General features: G+C 49.0%; 1 protein-coding gene across 4 annotated transcripts in view; it reads right to left on the reverse strand.

Annotated features, from left to right (window-relative positions):
- rufy3 (RUN and FYVE domain containing 3) overlaps nucleotides 1–18,565 on the reverse strand; it is an 87,374-nt gene extending 68,809 nt beyond the window's left edge. The window contains exons 1-2 of one of the 4 annotated variants that reach the window (XM_055644000.1): nucleotides 18,286–18,565; nucleotides 15,697–15,777 (exon numbers count right to left, since the gene is read on the reverse strand). In XM_055644000.1, coding sequence (XP_055499975.1) covers nucleotides 15,697–15,777; nucleotides 18,286–18,541 — 337 coding nt within the window. In that variant the 5' untranslated portion in view covers nucleotides 18,542–18,565. The remainder of the gene's footprint in view (nucleotides 1–15,696; nucleotides 15,778–18,285) is intronic. The other 3 variants (XM_055643988.1, XM_055643993.1, XM_055644008.1) reach the window with 3 other exon arrangements.
- Nucleotides 18,566–20,056: the final 1,491 nt, after the last annotated feature.

The following is a 20,056-nucleotide window of genomic DNA, read 5'->3' on the forward strand; positions in this document are numbered from 1 at the left end:
CCTTCACTCTAGTCCCACCTGCCCCTTCTACACTAGTCCCACCTGCCCCTTCTACACTAGTCCCACCTGCCCCTTCTACACTAGTCCCACCTACACTGATTCCACCTGCTCCAAATGTTGGGGGAGTCCAGACCAAGGGGCCACAGTTTAAGGATAAGGGGTAAGCCATTTAGAACGGAGATGAGGAAACACTTTTTCACACAGAGAGTTGTGACTGTGGAATTCTCTGCCTCAGAGGGCGGTGGAAGCAGGTTCTCTGGATACTTTCAAGAGAGAGCTAGATAGGGCTCTTAAAGATAGCGGAGTCAGTGGATATGGGGAGAAGGCAGGAATGGGGTACTGATTGGGGATGATCACAGTGAATGGCAATGCTGGCTCGAAGGGCCGAATGGCCTACTCCTGCACCTATTGTCATATGTTGATAGAATGGTCCGGCTGGGCTTGTATACTCTGGAATTTAGAAGGATGCGGGGATATTATTGAAATATATAAGGTTATTAAGTGTTTGAACATGCTAGAGGCATGAAACATGTTCCCAATATTGGGGGAGTCCAGAACCAGGGGCTACAGTTTAAGAATAAGGGGTAAGCAGGGCTCTCGCTTAACTTTTTTCCCCTGTTGCCAGCTGGGCAACCTTGGCAGCTTTTTAGGTTGCCAAATGACAGTTTAGGTGGTCATTTGTGATGGCTTGCATGACGCATGCGATAATGTGCTCGGACGAAGTGCGTAGTTACCAGTCGGAATTATACTCAATTAAAATTCACATATTATTCACATATTATTTCTGCTTCAAATAAAGTCACAAACTAAACATATTCACCAATCAAGACATGATATATCCCACAATGACATGCAGCAAAATTATAAGACAGTATCTCAACTCTGTTTACACATTGCAATGAATGCAATTTCTATTAGTTCTTTCCACTTCCAAACTTCCATTATTCAGCGTATGATCAACCTGTGTCAATAAATCCTGGACCATGGTAACATATATGCTTAACCATGCACACTACAGATTGATGCAAGCATGTTTTCTGTGAAGGACTGAAAATTACCATAACATGGCCATAGCATGGGTCGTTATTGCTATTGGTACAGAAACACTCTCGCTTCCCACATAATTTATCCACAACAAAATATACAGGTTGCAAGGAAATTTCTATAGGCATTTTATGATAATAGCTGTTAAAACCGACTATACCCATCTGACAGGTTAAACATTACACTAACTGACAAGAGATGGGCAAAGGACATAACTGCAGCAAATGTTCTTTTGGTAATATATTTAAAGGTGTCAAAACGCCACATTACCGGACATTCAGATTAGATGTACATGTTGTGAACAGCAATGAAGATACCCAGTTTGTAAGCACCAGATTTAAAAAAAATTATTGATAAAAGCTGTTTCCATCATTCCCACTTCAGAATTAACGTTAAAATTTCAACTGAAATATCTCCTGACCAAATTTGTGATGTATATGATCGACTGTAGAAGTAAAACCTGGATAAATCCAACGTATAGTTGTGAATGTTGCTCATTAAATAACTACAGTACTGATACTCCATATTAAGAGCATTGATTTGCCGTTAAAATGAATTCTGTAATAACGTGTCAACGGCAGCAGTGACAATCGAACACTGCGGTTTTAATGTTTCACGTGTTCACAATTTAATTAATCCATCTTTATGGACTAAAACAAATAATATTTGGGAATTAAAACACATTTGATTGCATTCCATTATCAAACATAGTCAATGTTCGCTCTGAAGACATTTCCAGCACAATAGAGTCAGGGAGGGGGGTGTGTGTGAATCAGTGCGGGGTGGATAGATGGCAGGGGGAGGGGCGGGGGGTGGTTAGAAGGCAGTCGGTGCAGAATGGATGGATTGAGGCAGGGGAATTAGTACGTGTTGGTTGGAGTAGGTAAAATTGTGAGGGAAGAGCACGGGGGATGTCAGTGGTGTTGAATGGGGGGGTTCAGTACGGGATGGATGGGGGTAGACAAAGTGCTGGAGAAACTCAGCGGGTGAGGCAGCATCTATGGAGCGAAGGAAATAGGCAAAGTTTCGGGTCGAGACCCTTCTTCAGACTGTTCCCCCCATTCTTCTTAAATGCGAGGATCAGTACAGGATGGATGGGGGAGATCAGCACAGGATGAATGGGGGGGTTGGTCAGTACGGTGTGGATCTGAGGGTCTGTGCAGGATGAATGGAGATCACTACAGGATGAATGAGGGAAAGGTGCAGGGTAAATGGAGGGTGGGTCAGTACGGGATGAATGCGTGGATTAGTACAGGATGGATGGGGAATCAGTACATGATGGATGGAGGAGAAGTGCAGGATGGATGAATGGGAACAGGGGTAAGTAGAGGATGAATTGGGGGACCAGTGTAGGATGGATGGGGGTGGGGGGGGGGTGGCAGGAGAATCCATGCGAGGTGGATTGGGTGATTAGCGCAAGATGAATAGATTGGGGGGGGGGGGGGGGGGGATGGGGGAGCGGGTAGATGGGGAGGGGAGCACAGGGGATGTCAGTGAGGACTGAATAGAGGCAGGAATGGGGATCAGTGCAGGATGGAGAGGAGGGGTCCCAGGATTAGGGGGGGGGGGGTGTAGGGGACGTACGGGAGAGAGAGAGAGAGAGGGGGGGGGGGCGAGGGGGGGGGGAAGGAAGGGTCAGCGCTCCTCGGACAACATCGGCTGCCTTGGCTGTTGGGATCTCCTCGCCACCACCTCCATCCTCCTCCAGCCAACAGCAAGGTGCGGGGCCCGAGCGGTGCAGCTCAAAGATCCTATAGCTATAGGATCTTTGGTGCAGCTGCTTCAGAAGGGTCGGAGCGAATGACGGGCCCCGCACAGCGGCAGCAGCGGCCGCGACAGCGCCTCCATCTCCTCTTCCTTCCTGATAGCAGCCGCTGCTTGCAAACCCGCTAACGGCGCTTTCAAAACAAACCCTCCCGCACGCCAAGGCCTCCCTCCTCCCTTCCTCCTCCCGGCCTCGGCGTGCGGGAGGGTTTGTTTTGAAAGCGCCGTTAGCGGATTTGCAAGCAGCAGCCGCTATCAGGGCGGGCGGGGTGCGGGAGGAGGAGGAGGAGATGGAGCCACTGTCATGGCCGCGGCCCATCATTCGCTCTGACCCTTCGTCATCCCTCACCTAGTATCTTTGCCCCGCAATGCAGCCGTCGCCGACACGAAACGTCACGTTCCTTTTCTCCAGAGATGCTGCCTGACCCGCGGAGTTACTCCAGTTTTTTGTGTCTATCTTCGGTACAAACCAGTATCTGTTTGCCAAGCCGGGCAAAATGAGTCGGCGTTCAGGTTGCCCGGCGGCACTTTGGGTGGTCAATGGCACCCGGGCAACCGCTAATTTCGAGCCCTGGTAAGCCATTTAGAACAGAGATGAGGAAGCCTTTTTCACACGGAAGGTTGTGAATCTGTGGAATTCTCTGCTTCAGAATTCTCTGGATGTGCTCAAGAGAGAGTTAGATAGAGCTCTTAAAGTCAATAGTCAATAGTCAATTTAATTGTCATTTGGACCCCTGGAGGTCCAAACGAAATGCTGTTTCTGCAGCCATACATTACAAACAAATAGACCCCAGACACAACATAATTTACATTTTACATAAACATCCATCACATTGCTGTGATGGAAGGCCAAAAAAAAATTATCTCTCCACTGCACTCTCCCCTTCCCCCGATGTCAGAGTCAAAGTCAAAGCCCCCGGCTGGCGATGGCGATTGTCCCGCGGCCATTAAAGCCACGCCGGGTGGTGCAAGGTCGCACACCGGGTCTTGATGTTGGAGCCCCCGGCGTGCGCTCGCAGAGTCCCACGGCCATTCCAAGCCGCGCGGGGCAGTGATGTAGGCCCCGCTCCAGGAGCTCTTCGACCCCGCAACTCGGGCGGGAGAAGTCGCCGTTGCAGGAGCCCTGAAAAGCGGTCTCCCTCCAGGGACCCGCGGGCTCCCGGTGCCGCCGTCCGCAGACCCGCAGTTGCAGCCTCCGCATCAGCAGCAGCAGCAGCAGCTCCACCACCGCTCCACCCGCTCTGGACTCGGCCAGCTCCGCGACGGTGAGGTGAGTCGGCACCAGAGTCCCCGGCTTCTTCTGTTGGAGGCCGCTCCTCATTGCAGCCCCAACGACAACTGAGACCCGACAAGAAAAGGTCGGGTCTCCAGTGCAGGGAGAGATTTAAAAGTTTCCCCCTTCCTCCCACCCCACCCCCACCCCCCCACACACACACCCCAACAAAAAATAACAAAAACTACATATAAACATAGACAAAAAATAATAAAAAACGCGGACAGGCTGCAGAGGCCGCTGCTGACGAGAGTCGCGCCGCCTACCGGAAAGATAGCGGAGTCAGGGGATATGGGAGAAGGCAGGAACCGGTTACTGATTGTGGATGATCAGCCATGATCACAGTGAATAGCGGTGCTGGCTCGAATGGCCTACTCCTGCACCTATTGTCTATTGTCTATTATCTACACTAGTTCCACCTGCCCCACCTACACTAGTCCCACCTGCCCCACCAACACTAGTCCCACCTGCCCAATTTGGACCCATATCCCTCAAAACCTTTGCTATCCATGTACCTGTTCAAATATCTTTTAAACATTGTGAAAGTTCCTCAACTACCTTCTCTGGCAGCTCATTACAGATACACAACAATAGGTTTTGAGGGATATGGGCCCAAATTGGGCAGGTGGGACTAGTGTAGATGGGACTGTGGCCATTGAATCACACTGACTGGTTGCATCACGGCCTGGTTCAGTAAAACGAACGCCCCAGAAGGAAGGAGACTACAGAGTGGTGGACACTGCCCGGTCCATCACGGGTACTGACCTCCCCACCATCAAAGGGATTTACAGGAGTCGCTGCCTCAAAATGTCAGCCAGCATCATGAGAGACCCACACCACCCTGGCCACGCTCTCATCTCGCTGCTACCATCGGGAAGAAGGTACAGGAGCCTGAAAACCGTGACCTCCAGGTTCAAGAACAGCTTCTTCCCAGCAACCATCAGGCCACGGTTTCCTCCCACATACCAAAAACGTGCAAGATTAGTAGATTAATTTTTGCCTCTGTATATCGTCCCGTGTGTGTAGGATTCAAAACCAGGATAACATAGAACTAGAGTGAAGGAGTGATCGCTGGTAGGCATGGACTCGGTGGGCCCCAGGGCCTGTTTCCGTGCTGTATCTCTAAATTAAACTAACCTGAACTTGACTTGTTTAAACTCTCGAGTGCAGGAAGGAATGATCAGAACCCTTGACAAACAAGAGTCATGGCTCGGTGGTCAGACTCTTGGTGGAGTCACTACGTTGTGTGATCAAGTCAAGTCCAGTCCTGTCTGGTTTATTCCCATATGCACAAGTCCAGTGAGGTTCTGGTTCAATGAACATCTGACTTGCAGCAGCAACACAGGCACTCAGACTCAGAGAACAATACAACACTGAGTACAGACGTTGGGAGGTCATGTTACAGTTATACAAAACATTGCTGAGGCCACAATATTGTGTTCAGTTTTGGTCACCATGTTATAGGAAAGATTTTGTCAGGCTGGAGACAGTGCAGAGCAGATTTACCAGAATGTTGCCTGGACTTAATCATAATGATATGACCAGAGGGCTTGAACATCGGGCCGTCCGTAGTGGCGACTACGGAGGGTCAGGGCCCCGACCATGGGTGAACAAGGGAGGAGGAGGAGGAGGACTGTGTGAACTGTATTGCCTTCCACCACAGTGACGAATGCAGTGGTGGATGTCTGTGTTGAACTATGTTGTGTACTGTTTCCTTTTTTTAATTGTAATGCTGCATGGTAAATTACATTTCACTACACCTTATGGTGCCTGTGACAAATTTGAACTTTAATCATACTTAATTAGCCAAGTATGTTTTGCAACATACGAGGAATTTGTTTTGGGCCTGAGTTATAGGGAGAGATTGGGCAGCCTAGAACTTTATTCGAGATGAGAAAAACTTTTTTCACACAGAGAGTGGTAAATCTCTGGAACTTTCTGCCACAGAGGGTAGTTGAGGCCAGTTCATTGGCTGTATTTAAGAGGGAGTAAGATGTGGCCCTTGTGGCTAAGGGGATCAGAGGGTATGGACAGAAGGCAGGTACGGGATACTGAGTTGGATGATCAGCCATGATCATATTTAATGGCGGTGCAGGCTCGAAGGGCCTACTCCTGCACCTAATTTCTATGTTACTATATTCCTTGGAGCTCTGGAGGATGAGGGGTGATCTTATAGAGGTGTACAAAATCATGAGAGAAATAGATCGGATAAATGTGTGGGAAAAAACTGCAGATGCTGGTTTAAATCGAAGATAGACACAAAATGCTGAAGTAACTCAGTGGGACAGGCAGCAACTCTGGAGAGGAGGAATGGGCGACGTTTCGGGTGGAGACCCTTCTTCAGACTGATGTCAGGGGAGTGGGCGATACAGAGATAGAATGCAGTCGGGGACAGTAAGACTGATACATAGAAACATAGAAAATAGGTGCAGGAGTAGGCCATTTGTCAACAAAATAGAGAGACTACAGAGGAGATTTACTAGAATGTTGCCTGGGTTTCAACAACTAAGTTACAGAGATAGGTTGAATAAGTTAGGTCTTTATTCTCTGGAGCGCAGAAGGTTAAGGGGGACTTGATAGAGGTCTTTAAAATAATGAGAGGGATAGACAGAGTTGATGTGGACAAGCTTTTCCCTTTGAGAATAGGGAAGATTCAAACAAGAGGACATGACTTCAGAATTAAGGGACAGAAGTTTAGGGGTAATATGAGGGGGAACTTCTTTACTCAGAGAGTGGTAGCGGTGTGGAATGAGCTTCCAGTGGAAGTGGTGGAGGCAGGTTCATTGGTATCATTTAAAAATAAATTGGATAGGCATATGGATGAGAAGGGAATGGAGGGTTATGGGTATGAGTGCAGGCAGGTGGGACTAAGGGGAAAAAAAGTTGTTCGGCACGGACATGTAGGGCCGAGATGGCCTGTTTCCGTGCTGTAATTGTTATATGGTTATATATTATATGGTTATATGGCCCTTCGAGCCTGCACCGCCATTCAATATGATCATGGCTAATCATCCAACTCAGTATCCTGTACCTGCCTTCTCTCCATACCCCCTGATCCCTTTAGCCACAAGGGCCACATCTAACTCCCTCTTAAATATAGCCAATGAACTGGCCTCAACTACCTTTTGTGGCAGAGAATTCCACAGATTCACCACTCTCTGTGTGAAAAATGTTTTTCTCATCTTGGTCTTAAAAGACTTCCCCCTTATCCTTAAAATGTGACCCCTTATTCAGGACTTCCCCAACATCGGGAACAATCTTCCTGCATCTAGCCTGTCCAACCCATTAAGAATTTTGTAAGTTTCTATAAGATCCCCCCTCAATCTTCTAAATTCTAGCGAGTACAAGCCGAGTCTATCCAGTCTTTCTTCATATGAAGAAAAACTGGATAGACTCGGCTGATGGGTGAACTGGGGAGGGGATGGACAAGGACGCTTGAGGACGAGGGGGTTCCTCTCTTCCTTTCTAGATGAGGCTCTCTATTAGAGTCTACTCGATATACCCCAGCTCCGCTCTTACTCCCGCTCCCCCCATTCGTAACAAGGACAGAGTCCCCCTTGTCCTCGCCTTCCACCCCATCAGCCATCACATACAGCACACAATCCTCTGATATTTTCGCCGCCTCCAATGGAATTCAACCACTAGCCACATCTTCCCACCTCCACCCCTTTCTGCTTTCCGCAGAGATCGTTCCCTCCGTAACTCCCTGGTCCGTAACTCATCCCTTCCCACCCAAACCACCCTCCCCCCAGGTACCTTCCCCTGCAACCGCCGGAGATCCAACACCTGTCCCTACATCTCAGACTGAGGCCCAGCGCAAATTGGAGGATCAGCACTTAATTTTTTGCTTGGGCAGCTTCCACCCCAGCGGTATGAACATTGACATCTCTTACTTCAAGAAGCCCTTGCTTTTCCTCTCTCTCCATTCCACTCTCCCTTCCCAGTTCTCCCACCAGTCTTACTGTCTCCGACTACATTATATCTCTGTCCCGCCCACTCCCCTGACATCAGTCTGAAGAAGGGTCGCAACCTGAAACGTCACCCATTCCTTCTCTCCAGAGATGCTGTCTGTCCCGCTCAATTACTCCAGCTTTTTGTGTCTACCTTAAAGCAGATAAATGCAGTCATTTACCCCCAGAGTAGAGGAATCAAGAACCAGTGGACAGGTTTATGGTGAGGGGGTATTTAATGGAAACCTAAGAGGTAATGCCCCGGCCCAACTTAAGAAACCTGAACGGAAACCTCTGGAGACTTTGCGCCCCACCCAAGGATTCCGTGCGGTTCCCGGAGGTTGCAGGTGGTTGCCGGAGGTTGCAGGTAGTGGAAGCAGGTAGGGAGACTGACAAAAGCCTCCGGGAACCACACGGAAACCTTGGGTGGGGCGCAAAGTCTCCAGAGGTTTCCGTTCAGGTTTCCTAAGTGGGACAGGGGCATTAGTAACTATTTTACACAAAGGGTGGTGGGTATATGGAACGAGCTGCCGGAAGAGGTAGTTGTGGCATGTACTATCACAACATTTAAGACACATTTGGACAATTACCTGGATAGGATCAGTTTAATGGGACATGGGTCAAACAAGGCAGATGGGACTAGTGTCGATGGGCCATGTTGGTCGATGTGGGCCAAAGGACCTATCTTCACACAATATGACTATGACTGAAGCATAAATTATATTTAAATTCCACTAGACGGTGAATGGAAGAAGACATCTAAAGCAAGACATTCATGCAAATTACAATTAGTAAATGTGCATGGTAGGGCAAGGGGGGAGGGGTCATCTTATGGAGTTGTATAAGAATATGAGGGGGGCAAGGTGAATGCATGCAGTCTTTTACCCAGTCGGAGAATCAACAACACCAGGACATACTGAAAGTATTCAGACCCCTTCACTTTTTCCACATTTTGTTACGTGAGTCTTATTTAAAATAGATTAAATTCTTATTTTTTAACATCAATCTACACACACTACCCCAGAATGAAGAAGCGAAAACAGGTGTTTAAAAATGTTTGCAAAGTAATTAAAAAGAAATAAATGAAATATCACCTTAAAATAAGTATTCAGACCCTTTGCTATGACACTCAAAATTGAGGTTTAGTTCATCCTGTTTCCATTGATTATCCTTGAGATGTTTCTACAACTTGATTGGAGTCCATCAGTAGTAAATTAAATTGATTGGACATGATTTGGAAAGGCACATACCTGTCTATATAAGGTCTCACAGTTGACAGCGTATGTCAGAGCAAAAACCAAGCCATGAAGACAAAGGAATTGTCCGTAGACCGCCGGGACAGGATTGTGTGAGACACAGATCTGGGGAAGGGTATAAAACATTTCCTGCATCATTGCAGGTCCCGAAGGGCACAGTGGCCTCCGTCATTCTTAAATGGAAGAACTTTGAAACCACCAGGACTCTTCATAGAGCTGGCCGCTCGGTCAAACTAAACAACCGGGAAGAAGGGCCTTGGTCAGGGAGGTGACCAACCCGATGGTCACTCTGACAGAGCTCCAGAGTTCCTCTGTGGAGAAGGGAGAAACTTCCAGAGGACAACTATATCTGCAGCACTCCACCAATCAGGCCTTTATGGTAGAGTGGCCAGATGGAAGCCACTCCTCAGTAAAAGGCACATGACAGCCCGCTTGGAGTTTGCCAAAAGGCACCTAAACATGATTCTCTGGTCTGATGAAACCAAGATCGAATTCTTTGGCCTGAATGCCAAGCGTCAAGTCTGGAGGAAACCAGGCGCTCATCACCTGGCCAATACCATACCTATGGTAAAACATGGTGGTGGCAGCATCATGCTGTGGGAATGTTTTTCAGTGGCAGGAACTGGGAGACTAGTCATGAACGAGGGAAAGATGAACGGAGCAAAGTACAGAGATCCTTGATGAAAACCTGCTCCAGAGCATTCAGGACCTCAGACTGGGGCAGAGGACAACGATCCTAAGCACACAGCCAAGACAACGCAGGAGTGGCTTTGTGACAAGTCTGTGAATGGCCCAGCCAGAGCCCGGACTTGAACCCACTTGAATATCTCTAAGAGATAGCTGAAAATAGCTGTGCATCGATGCTCCCCATCCAACCTGAAAGAGCTTGAGAGGATCTGCAGAGAAGAATGGAAGAAATTACCCAAATACAGGTGTGCCAAGCTTGTAGTGTCATACCCAAGAAGACTTGAGGCTGTAATTGCTGCCAAAGATGCCTCAACAAAGTACTGAGTAAAGGGTCTGAATACTTGTGTAAATGTGATATTTCAGTTATTTATTTATTTTTAATTACTTTACAAAAATTTCTAAACACCTGTTTTTGCTTTTTTTTTTTATTATGGGGTATTGTGTGTAGATTGATGATAAAAAAAAAAAGAATTTAATCCATTTTAGTATAAGGCTGTAACGTAACAAAATGTGGAAAAAGTGTAGGGGCCCCGAGTCCTTTCTGAATGCACTGTATATTACTGGCCACACTTCAATACACTGGCTTTGACTAGCTTGTTCTGAAAGGAGCTGCTCTGCAGAGCTTGCTATTCCCTTTTCCCAGCAGAAGTGACAGAACCAGCTGAGGATCCAGATGCTCCTGTTTTTCGGGTTTCTAATCCCGCACAATTTTGTTTTGATTATTTAATTATTCGATTATTTAAGTGAAAGGCCTGTATAGAGTGGATGTGGTGAGGATGTTTCCACCAGTTGCGAAAGTCGAGGACCAGAGCGCACAATCTCAGACTTAAAGGCCGTTCCATTAGAACGGAGAAGCAAAGAAATATCTTGAGTCAGAGGGTGGTGAGTCTGTGGAATTCATTGCCACAAATGGTTGTGGAGGCCAAGTTAATGGATATTTTTAACGCAGAGATTGACAGGGTGTCAGGGGTTTACGGGGAGAAGGCAGGAGAATGGGGTTGAGAGGGAAAGATAGATCAGTCATGTTTGAATGGCGAAGTAGACTCAATGGCCTAATTCTGCTCCGATGAAATGAAAAATGAAATCTTTGGTAGAAAGCACAGGACCCATGCAGGACTTCCAGGAGTTTGACAAATCATTCATCGGTAATGGGGCAGAGAAGCTTTGTGAGGAGTTGCCAGGGTCGGAGTTAGAGGCAGGTTAGGCAGGCAATTCCAATACAATAATTATAATTTTCATCTTTAATTTAGTTAAGTTTAGTTAAGAGATACAGCAGGGAAACAGGCATCATCGAACCAGGCAATTAATTCTCTGGTATCCCAGAGAATATCTCCCCTTCCGCCAACCACAAGGAAACCATCTGCATTTTCTGCTCAAAATCGAACACGATTTACAATAAATAACCAACACGTAACCCGGGATATAAATGTTTTCAAGAGACAAACCCGTTGACCATTCGTACCGATGTAAAACCTTTTTGAAAAATCACTGCCTAATCCTTAATATCGGGGGCAGCATGGTGGCAACCTGGTAGAGTTGAACATAGAAATTAGGTGCAGGAGTAGGCCATTCGGCCCTTCGAGCCTGCACCGCCATTCAATATGATCATGGCTGATCATATGATGGTAGAGTTGGTAGAGTTGGAACAGGAATAGTTTCTTGTCACATGCGTCGAGGCACAGTGAGATTCTTTGCTTGCATACACAATGTATCTATTGTAGCGGCCCCTCAATAGCGCCCACAATGTTACTGTTCTCTTCGCCCCTCCCCATTTGTACCACCCCCACCCCCACCAGTTCCCCCACGGCGACGCCCCAGGTCACGAGGCTTTTGTCGCCGAGGCCCCATCGTCCCCCCCCCCAACATTGTCCCCATGTTCGAGACCCATCGCCCCCCCCCCCATCACGAGGTTCCTCTGTTCTCTTCCCCCCTCAGGGCGGTTCCCCCACACCGAGGCTTCACCGCCGGCGAGGCCCCATCGTCGCGAGACTTCACCATCGCCGAGGCCCCATCGTCGCGAGACTTCACCCGCTATTGAGGCCCCATCATCGCAAGACTTCACCGCTATCGAGGCCCCATCATCACGAGGCTTCACCGCTGCCCCCGCCGAGGCTTCACCGCTGTCGTCGCCCCCACTTCACGCCTCCGTGGTGCCGACCCGGACCCCAGCCGCAGGCTCCGTTGGCCGCTCCGCCCGACCCTGGCTTCTACCCGCCAGGCCCCGGCTCCTCCGTCCGACCCAGGCTTCAACACGGCGATCCGGGAGGCATCGAGACCGCGGCAGCTCAATAAAGGCCTCCGGCCGCGTTCCCAGTCCACAGCCGCAGCCCGTCGGGAAGCCTCACAGCGCCGGAGACCCAAGTTCAATCCTGACTACGGGTGGTGTCTGTACGGAGTTTGTACATTCTCCCTATGACCGCGTGGGATTTATACGGGTGCTTTGGTTTCCTTCCACACTCCAAAGACGTGCAGGTTTGTAGGTTAATTGGCTTCTGTAAAATTAGTCCCTAGTGTACAGGTAGAAACAGTGTACGAATGATCAGTGGTCAGCACAGACTCAGTGGGCCGAAGGGCCTGTGTTCTCACTGTATCTCTAAACTAAACTAATCAAGTTTATAAAAAGGTGGACAAAAATGCTGGAGAAACTCAGTGGGTGAGGCAGCATCTATGGAGCGAAGGAATAGGTGACATTTCGGGTCAAGACCCTTCTTCAGACTGATGCGGAGACAGTGGGAGAGCTGGGGGGGGGGGGGGGGGGGGGGGGGGGAAGAAAGCAAGGACTACCTGAAATTGGAGAAGTCAATGTTCATACCGCTGGGGTGTAAACTTCCCAAGCGAAATATGAGGTGCTGCTCCTCCAATTTGCATTGGGCCTCACGCTGGTCATGGAGGGAGGCCCAGGACAGAAAGGTCGGATTCGGAATGGGAGAAGGATTGAAGTGCTGAGCCACTAGGAGATCAGGTTGGTTATTGCGAACTGAGAGGAGGTGTTGGGCGAAGCGATCGCCAAGCATACGCTTGGTCTCACCGATGTAGAGTAGCTGACACCTAGAGCAGAGGATGCAATAGATGAGGTTGGAGGAGTGCAGGTGATCCTCTGCCACACCTGGAAAGACGGCTTGGGTCGTTGAATGGAGTCAAGGGGGGAGGTAAAGCGACAAGTGTAGCATTTCCTGCGGTTGCAAGGGGAAGTACCAGTTGAGGAGGTGGTTCGGGTGGGAAGGGACGTATTGACCGCGGAGTTACGGAGGGAGCGGTCTCTGCAGAAAGCAGACAAGGGAGGAGATGGGAATATGTGGCCAGTGGTGGGATCCCGTTGGAGGTGGCAAAAATGTCAGAGGATTATCTGTTGTATGTGACGGCTGGTAGGGTGGAAGGTGAGGGCAAGGGGGGCTCTGCCCTTGTTACGCATGGGGGGATGGGGAGTGAGAGCAGAGTCACGGGGTATAGAAGAGACCCTGGTGAGAGCCTCATCTATAGTAGAGGAGGGGAACCCCCGTTCCCTAAAGAATGAGGATGTTTCCGATGCCCTGGTGTGGAACACCTCATCCTGGATGCAGATGCGGCGTAGACGGAGGAATTTGTAGGGGATGGAGTCCTTACAGGAAGCAGGGTGGGAAGAAGTGTAGTCCAGATAGCCTTGGGAGTCAGTGGGTTAGTAGTAGAATTTTATACGGTTAGTTATGCAGCAAGGAAACAGATCCTTCGGCCCAACTTGTCCATGCCAACCAAGATGTCTACCTGAGCTCATCCCATTTGCCTGCAACTGTTCAATATCCCGCCAAACATTTTCTATCTATAAACCTGTCCTTTAAATGTTAATTGCAACAGCTTAACAGACCTGTAACAAGGTGCACCTCAACTATACCCTTTGTCAGCTCGTTCCATGTACCCATCCCCCCTCTTCGCGTAATATGAATGTATTTATATATAGCAAGATTTTACTGTTTTGTATGCAAATTAAATAAATTCACTGTATTTACGTACTATAAAGCACAATTGTAACACTCGATAAGTTTAGTTGAGTCAAGTTTAGTTTAGAGATACAACATGGAAACAGGAACTTCGGTCCACGGGTTCATGCCGACCATCAAGTTCACAGAGTAGGAAGGAACTGCAGATGCAGGTTGAAACCCAAGATAGACTTAAAATGCTGGAGTAACTCAATAGGACAGGCAGCATCTCTGGAGAGAAGGAATCCCTTCTCCCCAGAGATGCTGCCTGTCCCGCTGAGTTACTCCAGCATTTTGTGTCCATCTTAACTTCACATTAGTTCTACGTTATCCCACTTTCTCATCCACTCCCTACACCCCTGCAATTTACAGAGGACCGATTAACCTACGAACCTGCGCGTCTTTGGGATGTGGGAGGAAACTAGAGCACCCGGAGGATTATTATCTGAATGGTGGCCGATTAGGAAAAGGGGAGATGCAACGAGACTTGGGTGCATGGTACACCAGTCATTGAAAGTAGGCATGCAGGTGCAGCAGGCAGTGAAGAAAGCGAATGGTATGTTAGCACTCATAGCAAAAGGATTTGAGTATAGGAGCAGGGAGGTTCTACTGCAGTTGTACATGGCCTTGGTGAGACCACACCTGGAGTATTGTGCACAGTTTTGCTCCTAATCTGAGGAAAGACATTCTTGCACAGTGAAGGTTCACCAGACTGATTCCTGGGATGTCAGGACTTTCATATGAAGAAAGACTGGATAGACTTGGCTTGTACTCGCTAGAATTTTGATGATTGAGGGGGGATCTTATAGAAACGTACAAAATTCTTAAGGGGTTGGACAGGCTAGATGCAGGAAAATTGTTCCCGATGTTGGGGAAGTCCAGAACAAGGGGCCACACACACCGTTTAAGGACAAGGGGGAAATCTTTTAGGAACGAGATGAGAAAAACATTTTTTTCACACAGAGCGGTGAATCTCTGGAATTCTCTGCCACAGAAGGTAGTTGAGGCCAGTTCATTGGCTATATTTAAGAGGGAGTTAGATGTGGCCCTTGGGGCTAAAGGGATCAGGGGGTATGGAGAGAAGGCAGGTACAGGATACTGAGTTGGATGATCAGCCATGATCATATTGAATGGCAGTGCAGGCTCGAAAGGCTGAATGGCCTACTCCTGCACCCATTTTCTATGTTTCTATCTGTCACCCTTTTAATTTTGTTGGACGCACAAAATCTAACACGATTCACAATAACTAGCCAACACTTTACCCCAGCTGCTAAGGGTTTCCTGGAGACAAGCCAGTTGAGCATTCTTAAGGGCCTGTCCCACGATCATGCCACTGCATGCGGCAAGCGCAGCCAAACCGGAAGCGGGGGCTGCGCAGAGGTCGAGTGATCCCGTACGAGTTGATGAAGTTCGAGCGAAGGCATACGCCGTCAAGACGCTGCGTACGACGTCGAGTGGCTGCGTACGAATGTGGCTGCGGGCCGGCAGGCCGTTGCCGCGCGGAATTTTTGGACAGTTACTTTTTCAGGACCAGCTCCGCACAACTTCATACGGCTCCAGTGATCGAAGTGGGACTGGCCCCGCGAGGCCTTACGACTCAAGCGACCACGTTAGGTCGCGCTTGCCGCATGCAGACGCATGCTCATGGGACAGGCCCTTTACTGATGCAAAACATTTTTCAAAAATCACATGCTTAATCCTTACTATCAAGTTCTAAAATACTTTGCAGGTTAATGGAATTCTGTAGTATAAACTGAACAGAAACTGACCTGTGCCTCTCTTTCCACTCACACGGCAGGGTACTTCCATCAAACACTCCCTTTGTTTAATGTCAAACATCTTGTTCGTGCCTTTAATGAGGTGTGCAAAAGATACTTCAGTGATTTATTTCCTGTTGTACCTTCCCGAAACGACGGCTAATTTTGTAAAAACAGAACTGAAATGGGCTTTTTATAATTAACCGTTGTTGCAAAGCGAAATCCTGCCATCTGTTACTGCACAGAGCAACAGGCTTAGCTGGGAAAACTGAAGTGAACAGGCAGAGTATAAACTGCAGGAACCAACTTCCCCACACAGACAACTTTGAAGACTTGTTACGAGGGACGATATTCGGTTTTGTTCACCCGCACTATCATTAAACTGGAAAGACTGCAGAGAAGATTTACAAGGATGTTGCCAAGACTCGCGGGCCTGAGCTAAAGGCAGTGGTTGGGCAGGCTGGGACTCTATTCCTTGCAGCTCAGGAGGATGAGGGGTGATCTTATAGAGGTGTACAAAATCATGAGGGGAATAGATAGGGTTAATGCATGGAGTTTTTTCACCCAATTAAATCTTTTAGAACTTTATTGGTCATTATCTTGTGCTAAATGTTATTCTCTTTATCCTGTTTCTGTACACTGTGAACGGCTCGATTGTAATCATGTAGTCTTTGCACTGACTGGTTAGCAAGCAATAAAATGTTTTTCACAGTACCTTAGTACACATGACAAACTAAACTACAAAAATGTTGAAACGAGCAGAGTAATCTATAGATAGACAAAAATGCTGGAGAAACAGGTGAGGCAAGATCTATGAAACGAAGGAATAGGTGACGTTTCGGGTCGAGACAATACTCAGGAATCTATACTTAGGTTTAAGGTGAGGGGGAAAATTCAATAGAAATATGAGGGGTTCCTTTTCACACAGAGGATGGCCGGTCTATGGAACGAGCTATAACACCATTTAAAACAGGTACATAGATAGGATAGGTTTAGATGGATATGGGCCAAACATGAGCAGGTGGGACTAGTGTAGATGGGGCGAGTGTAGATGGGGCGAGTGTAGGTGGGACTAGTGTAGGTGGGACTAGTGTAGATGCAGCGAGTGTAGATGGGGCATGTTGGTCGGCCTGGACATTTTGGGCCTGCTTTGTGCCGCATGCCTCTTTGTTGATTGTGCAGCTCAACTGATATGCAGGAGAATGAGTCCAAAGTTCCGTGTAATGTAGGGATCATGTTTATTCAACATGGCAATAAATGCGCACAAAGTGGATCCAACAGTGGCCGGTCACTCACAGACCCAATCCCCATCACAGCTCTGTGTGTTCCCAGAACATAAGGAATATTGTGGAATTCATTACCACAGACGGCTGTGGAGGCCAAGTCATTGGGTATTTTTAAGGAAGAGATTGACAGATTCTTGATTAGTGCTGGTGTCAGGGGCTATGGAGAGAAGGCAGGAGAATGGGGTTGAGAGGGAAAGATAGATCAGTCATGATTGAATGGCGGAGAAGACTTGAATGGCCTAATTCTGCCTCTATGGCACATGGACCTGAACTTGTGAACATAGAAAAGTATCAGAAGAGTAACAGGTCCTTCAGCTCACAATGTCTGTGCCAAACATAATGCTTAGTTAAACTGATCTACTTTGCCTGCACATGATCCATATCCCTCCATTCCCAGCGTATCCATGAGCCTGTCCAAAAGCCTCTTAAACGCCACTATCTGCCCACCACCACCCCTGGCAGTGCGTTCCAGGCACCCACCATTCCCTGTGTTAAAATACTTGCCGTGCACATTTTTTAACTGCCCCTCTAAAAATACCAACCAGGAGAAAAAATTCTTACTACCTTACCCATGCCTCTCATAAAATTTAGACTTTAGAGATACAGCGTGGAAACAGGCCCTTCGGCCCACCAAGGCTGCACAGATCAGTGGACACTCCGTGCACTAGCACTATCCAACACACTAGGGACAATAAACATCGCCCATCAATGTTCTCAAGAAATGCTGTCTGACCTGCTGAGTTACTCCAGCACTTTGTCTCTTTTTGTAAACCAGCATCTGCAGTTCCTAGTATCTACAAGTTATTCTAGCACATTGTGTCTTGTTTTGTTAACCAGCGTCTGCAGTTCCTTGTGTCAACAAGTTGTTCCAGGACTTTGTTTTTTTTTTGTAAACAGGAATCTGTATTTCCTAGTGTCTGTAAGTTACTCCAGCACTTTGTGTGCCACCCAACATTGCAGCATCTGCAGTTCAAAGTGTCTATATCTTTCTAAATCTCTCCTGCATCCTCTCGAGTGAGTAAGACGACTGGTGCTGTGTGGCCTGGGCGACCTCTCCCCGCCATTAACCCCAGCAGACCCGAGGGCAAGAGAAGGGTGTGCATCAGGCGATGCACTGCAGGTTTAGATGCACCAGGTTTAAGGCAGGATTAGATGCACCAGGTTTAACATTACAGCAGCCCTTGGTATTGGAGGCTCGGCGGCTCTGTGGCGGGCCGGGCCGGCTTTCCCAGGGCAAAATTGGTGAAGTCGGGCTGAAGCCGAGCGGCGAGTTCGCCTCCCCCCTCCCCTCCTCCCTCTTCCCTCCTCCACTTACTTGCTCCGGCGGGGGGAGACTGTGAGGGGTGGACGGGCTCCGGGGCTCCGAGCTGTAGCAGCCCGGCGCCATCGCCGCAATCGGCGGCCGAAGGAGACGCCTTCCTCACGAAGTAAATGACCGGGTCGGTGTCGGCGGGGCTGCGGGCGGCCGGACGCGCGTCCCCGTTGCTGTCCGTCTGCCCGCGGCCCGAGGCGGCGCTGAGCCCGGAGCAGCAGCGTTGCCCGCCCGCTGGCCCCGCCGCCCGCTCCGCCATCGTCCGCAGCCAGCGGCACGGCACGGCCCGGCCTGCCCCCGGAACCCGTGACACACACACGGCCCGGCCCGGCCCGGGACAGCGGATCCATGTATCCGGGGCAATGCAGCACTGTACATGGGGCAATGTATCCATGTACCCGGGGGCAATGTATCCATGGGGGCAATGTAGCACTGTACATGGGGCAATGTATCCATGTACCCGGGGCAATGTAGCACAGTTGCTGGACAATGTATCCATGTACCCGGGGCAATGTATCGATGGGGGCAATGTAGCACTGTACATGGGGCAATGTATCCATGTACCCGGGGGCAATGTATCCATGGGGGGCAATGTAGCACTGTACATGGGGCAATGTATCCATGTACCCGGGGCAATGTAGCACAGTTGCTGGACAATGTATCCATGTACCTGGGGCAATGTATCCCCGGCCCAGGGCAGTGTGTGACATACACTAGTCCCATCTGCACTGGTCCCACCTGCACTTGTCCCACCTGCCCATGCCCCATCTACACCTGCCCCATCTACACCTGCCCCATCTACACCTGTCCCACCTACACCTGCACCAGTCCCACCTGCCCATGCCCCATCTACATTAGTCCCACCTGGAGGTCCCACCTGCCCATGCCCCACCTACACTAGTTCCACCTGCCCCATCTACGCTAGTCTCACATCCACATCTACTCTTAGGGGCGATCACGGTGGTGGCACAGCGGTAGAGTTGCTGTTTTACAGTTCTTACAGCGCTTGAGACCTGGGTTCGATCCCTACTACAGGTGCTGTCCGTATGGAGTTTGTACGTTCTGCCCGTGATCTCTTTAGATCTTTGATTTCATCCCACACCCCAAAGACGTACAGGCTTGTAGGTTAGTTGGCCGGTATAAGTGTAAATTGTCCTTCGTGTGTGTAGGATCGTTTTAATGTGCGGGTATCGTTGTTCACTGCAGACTCGGTGGGCCGAAGGGCCTGTCTAATCTAAACTAGATCCACTTGCCCGCATTTGACCCATAATCCTCTAAACAGGGGAATGGGCGGTACAGAGATAAAATGTAGTTGGAGACAGTAAGACTGGTCGGAGAACTGGGAAGGGGGAGGGTGGAGAGAGATGGAGAGAGAGAGAAAGAAAGATGGAGAGAGATAGTCAATGTTCATACCGCTGGTGTGTAATATCCCCTGTATATCGGCGAGACCAAGCGCAACCTCGGCGATCGTTTCACTGAACACCTCCGCTCAGTGCGCCTAAACCTATCTGATCTCCCGGTGGCTCAACACTTTAACTCCCCCTCCCAATCTGACCTTTCTGGCCTGGGCCTCCTCAATTGTCAGAGTGAGGCCCAGCACAAATTGGAGGATCAGCACCTCATATTTCGCTTGAGTAGCTTACACCCCAGCGGTATGAACATTTACTTCTCTAACATCAAGTAACCCTTGCTTTCCCTCTCTCTCCATCCCCTCCCCCTTCCCAGTTCTCCCACCAGTCTCCGACTACATTCTATCGCTGTACCACTCACTCCC

This window comes from Leucoraja erinacea, chromosome 1, assembly GCF_028641065.1.
Source record: "Leucoraja erinacea ecotype New England chromosome 1, Leri_hhj_1, whole genome shotgun sequence".
Lineage (NCBI taxonomy): Eukaryota > Metazoa > Chordata > Chondrichthyes > Rajiformes > Rajidae > Leucoraja > Leucoraja erinaceus.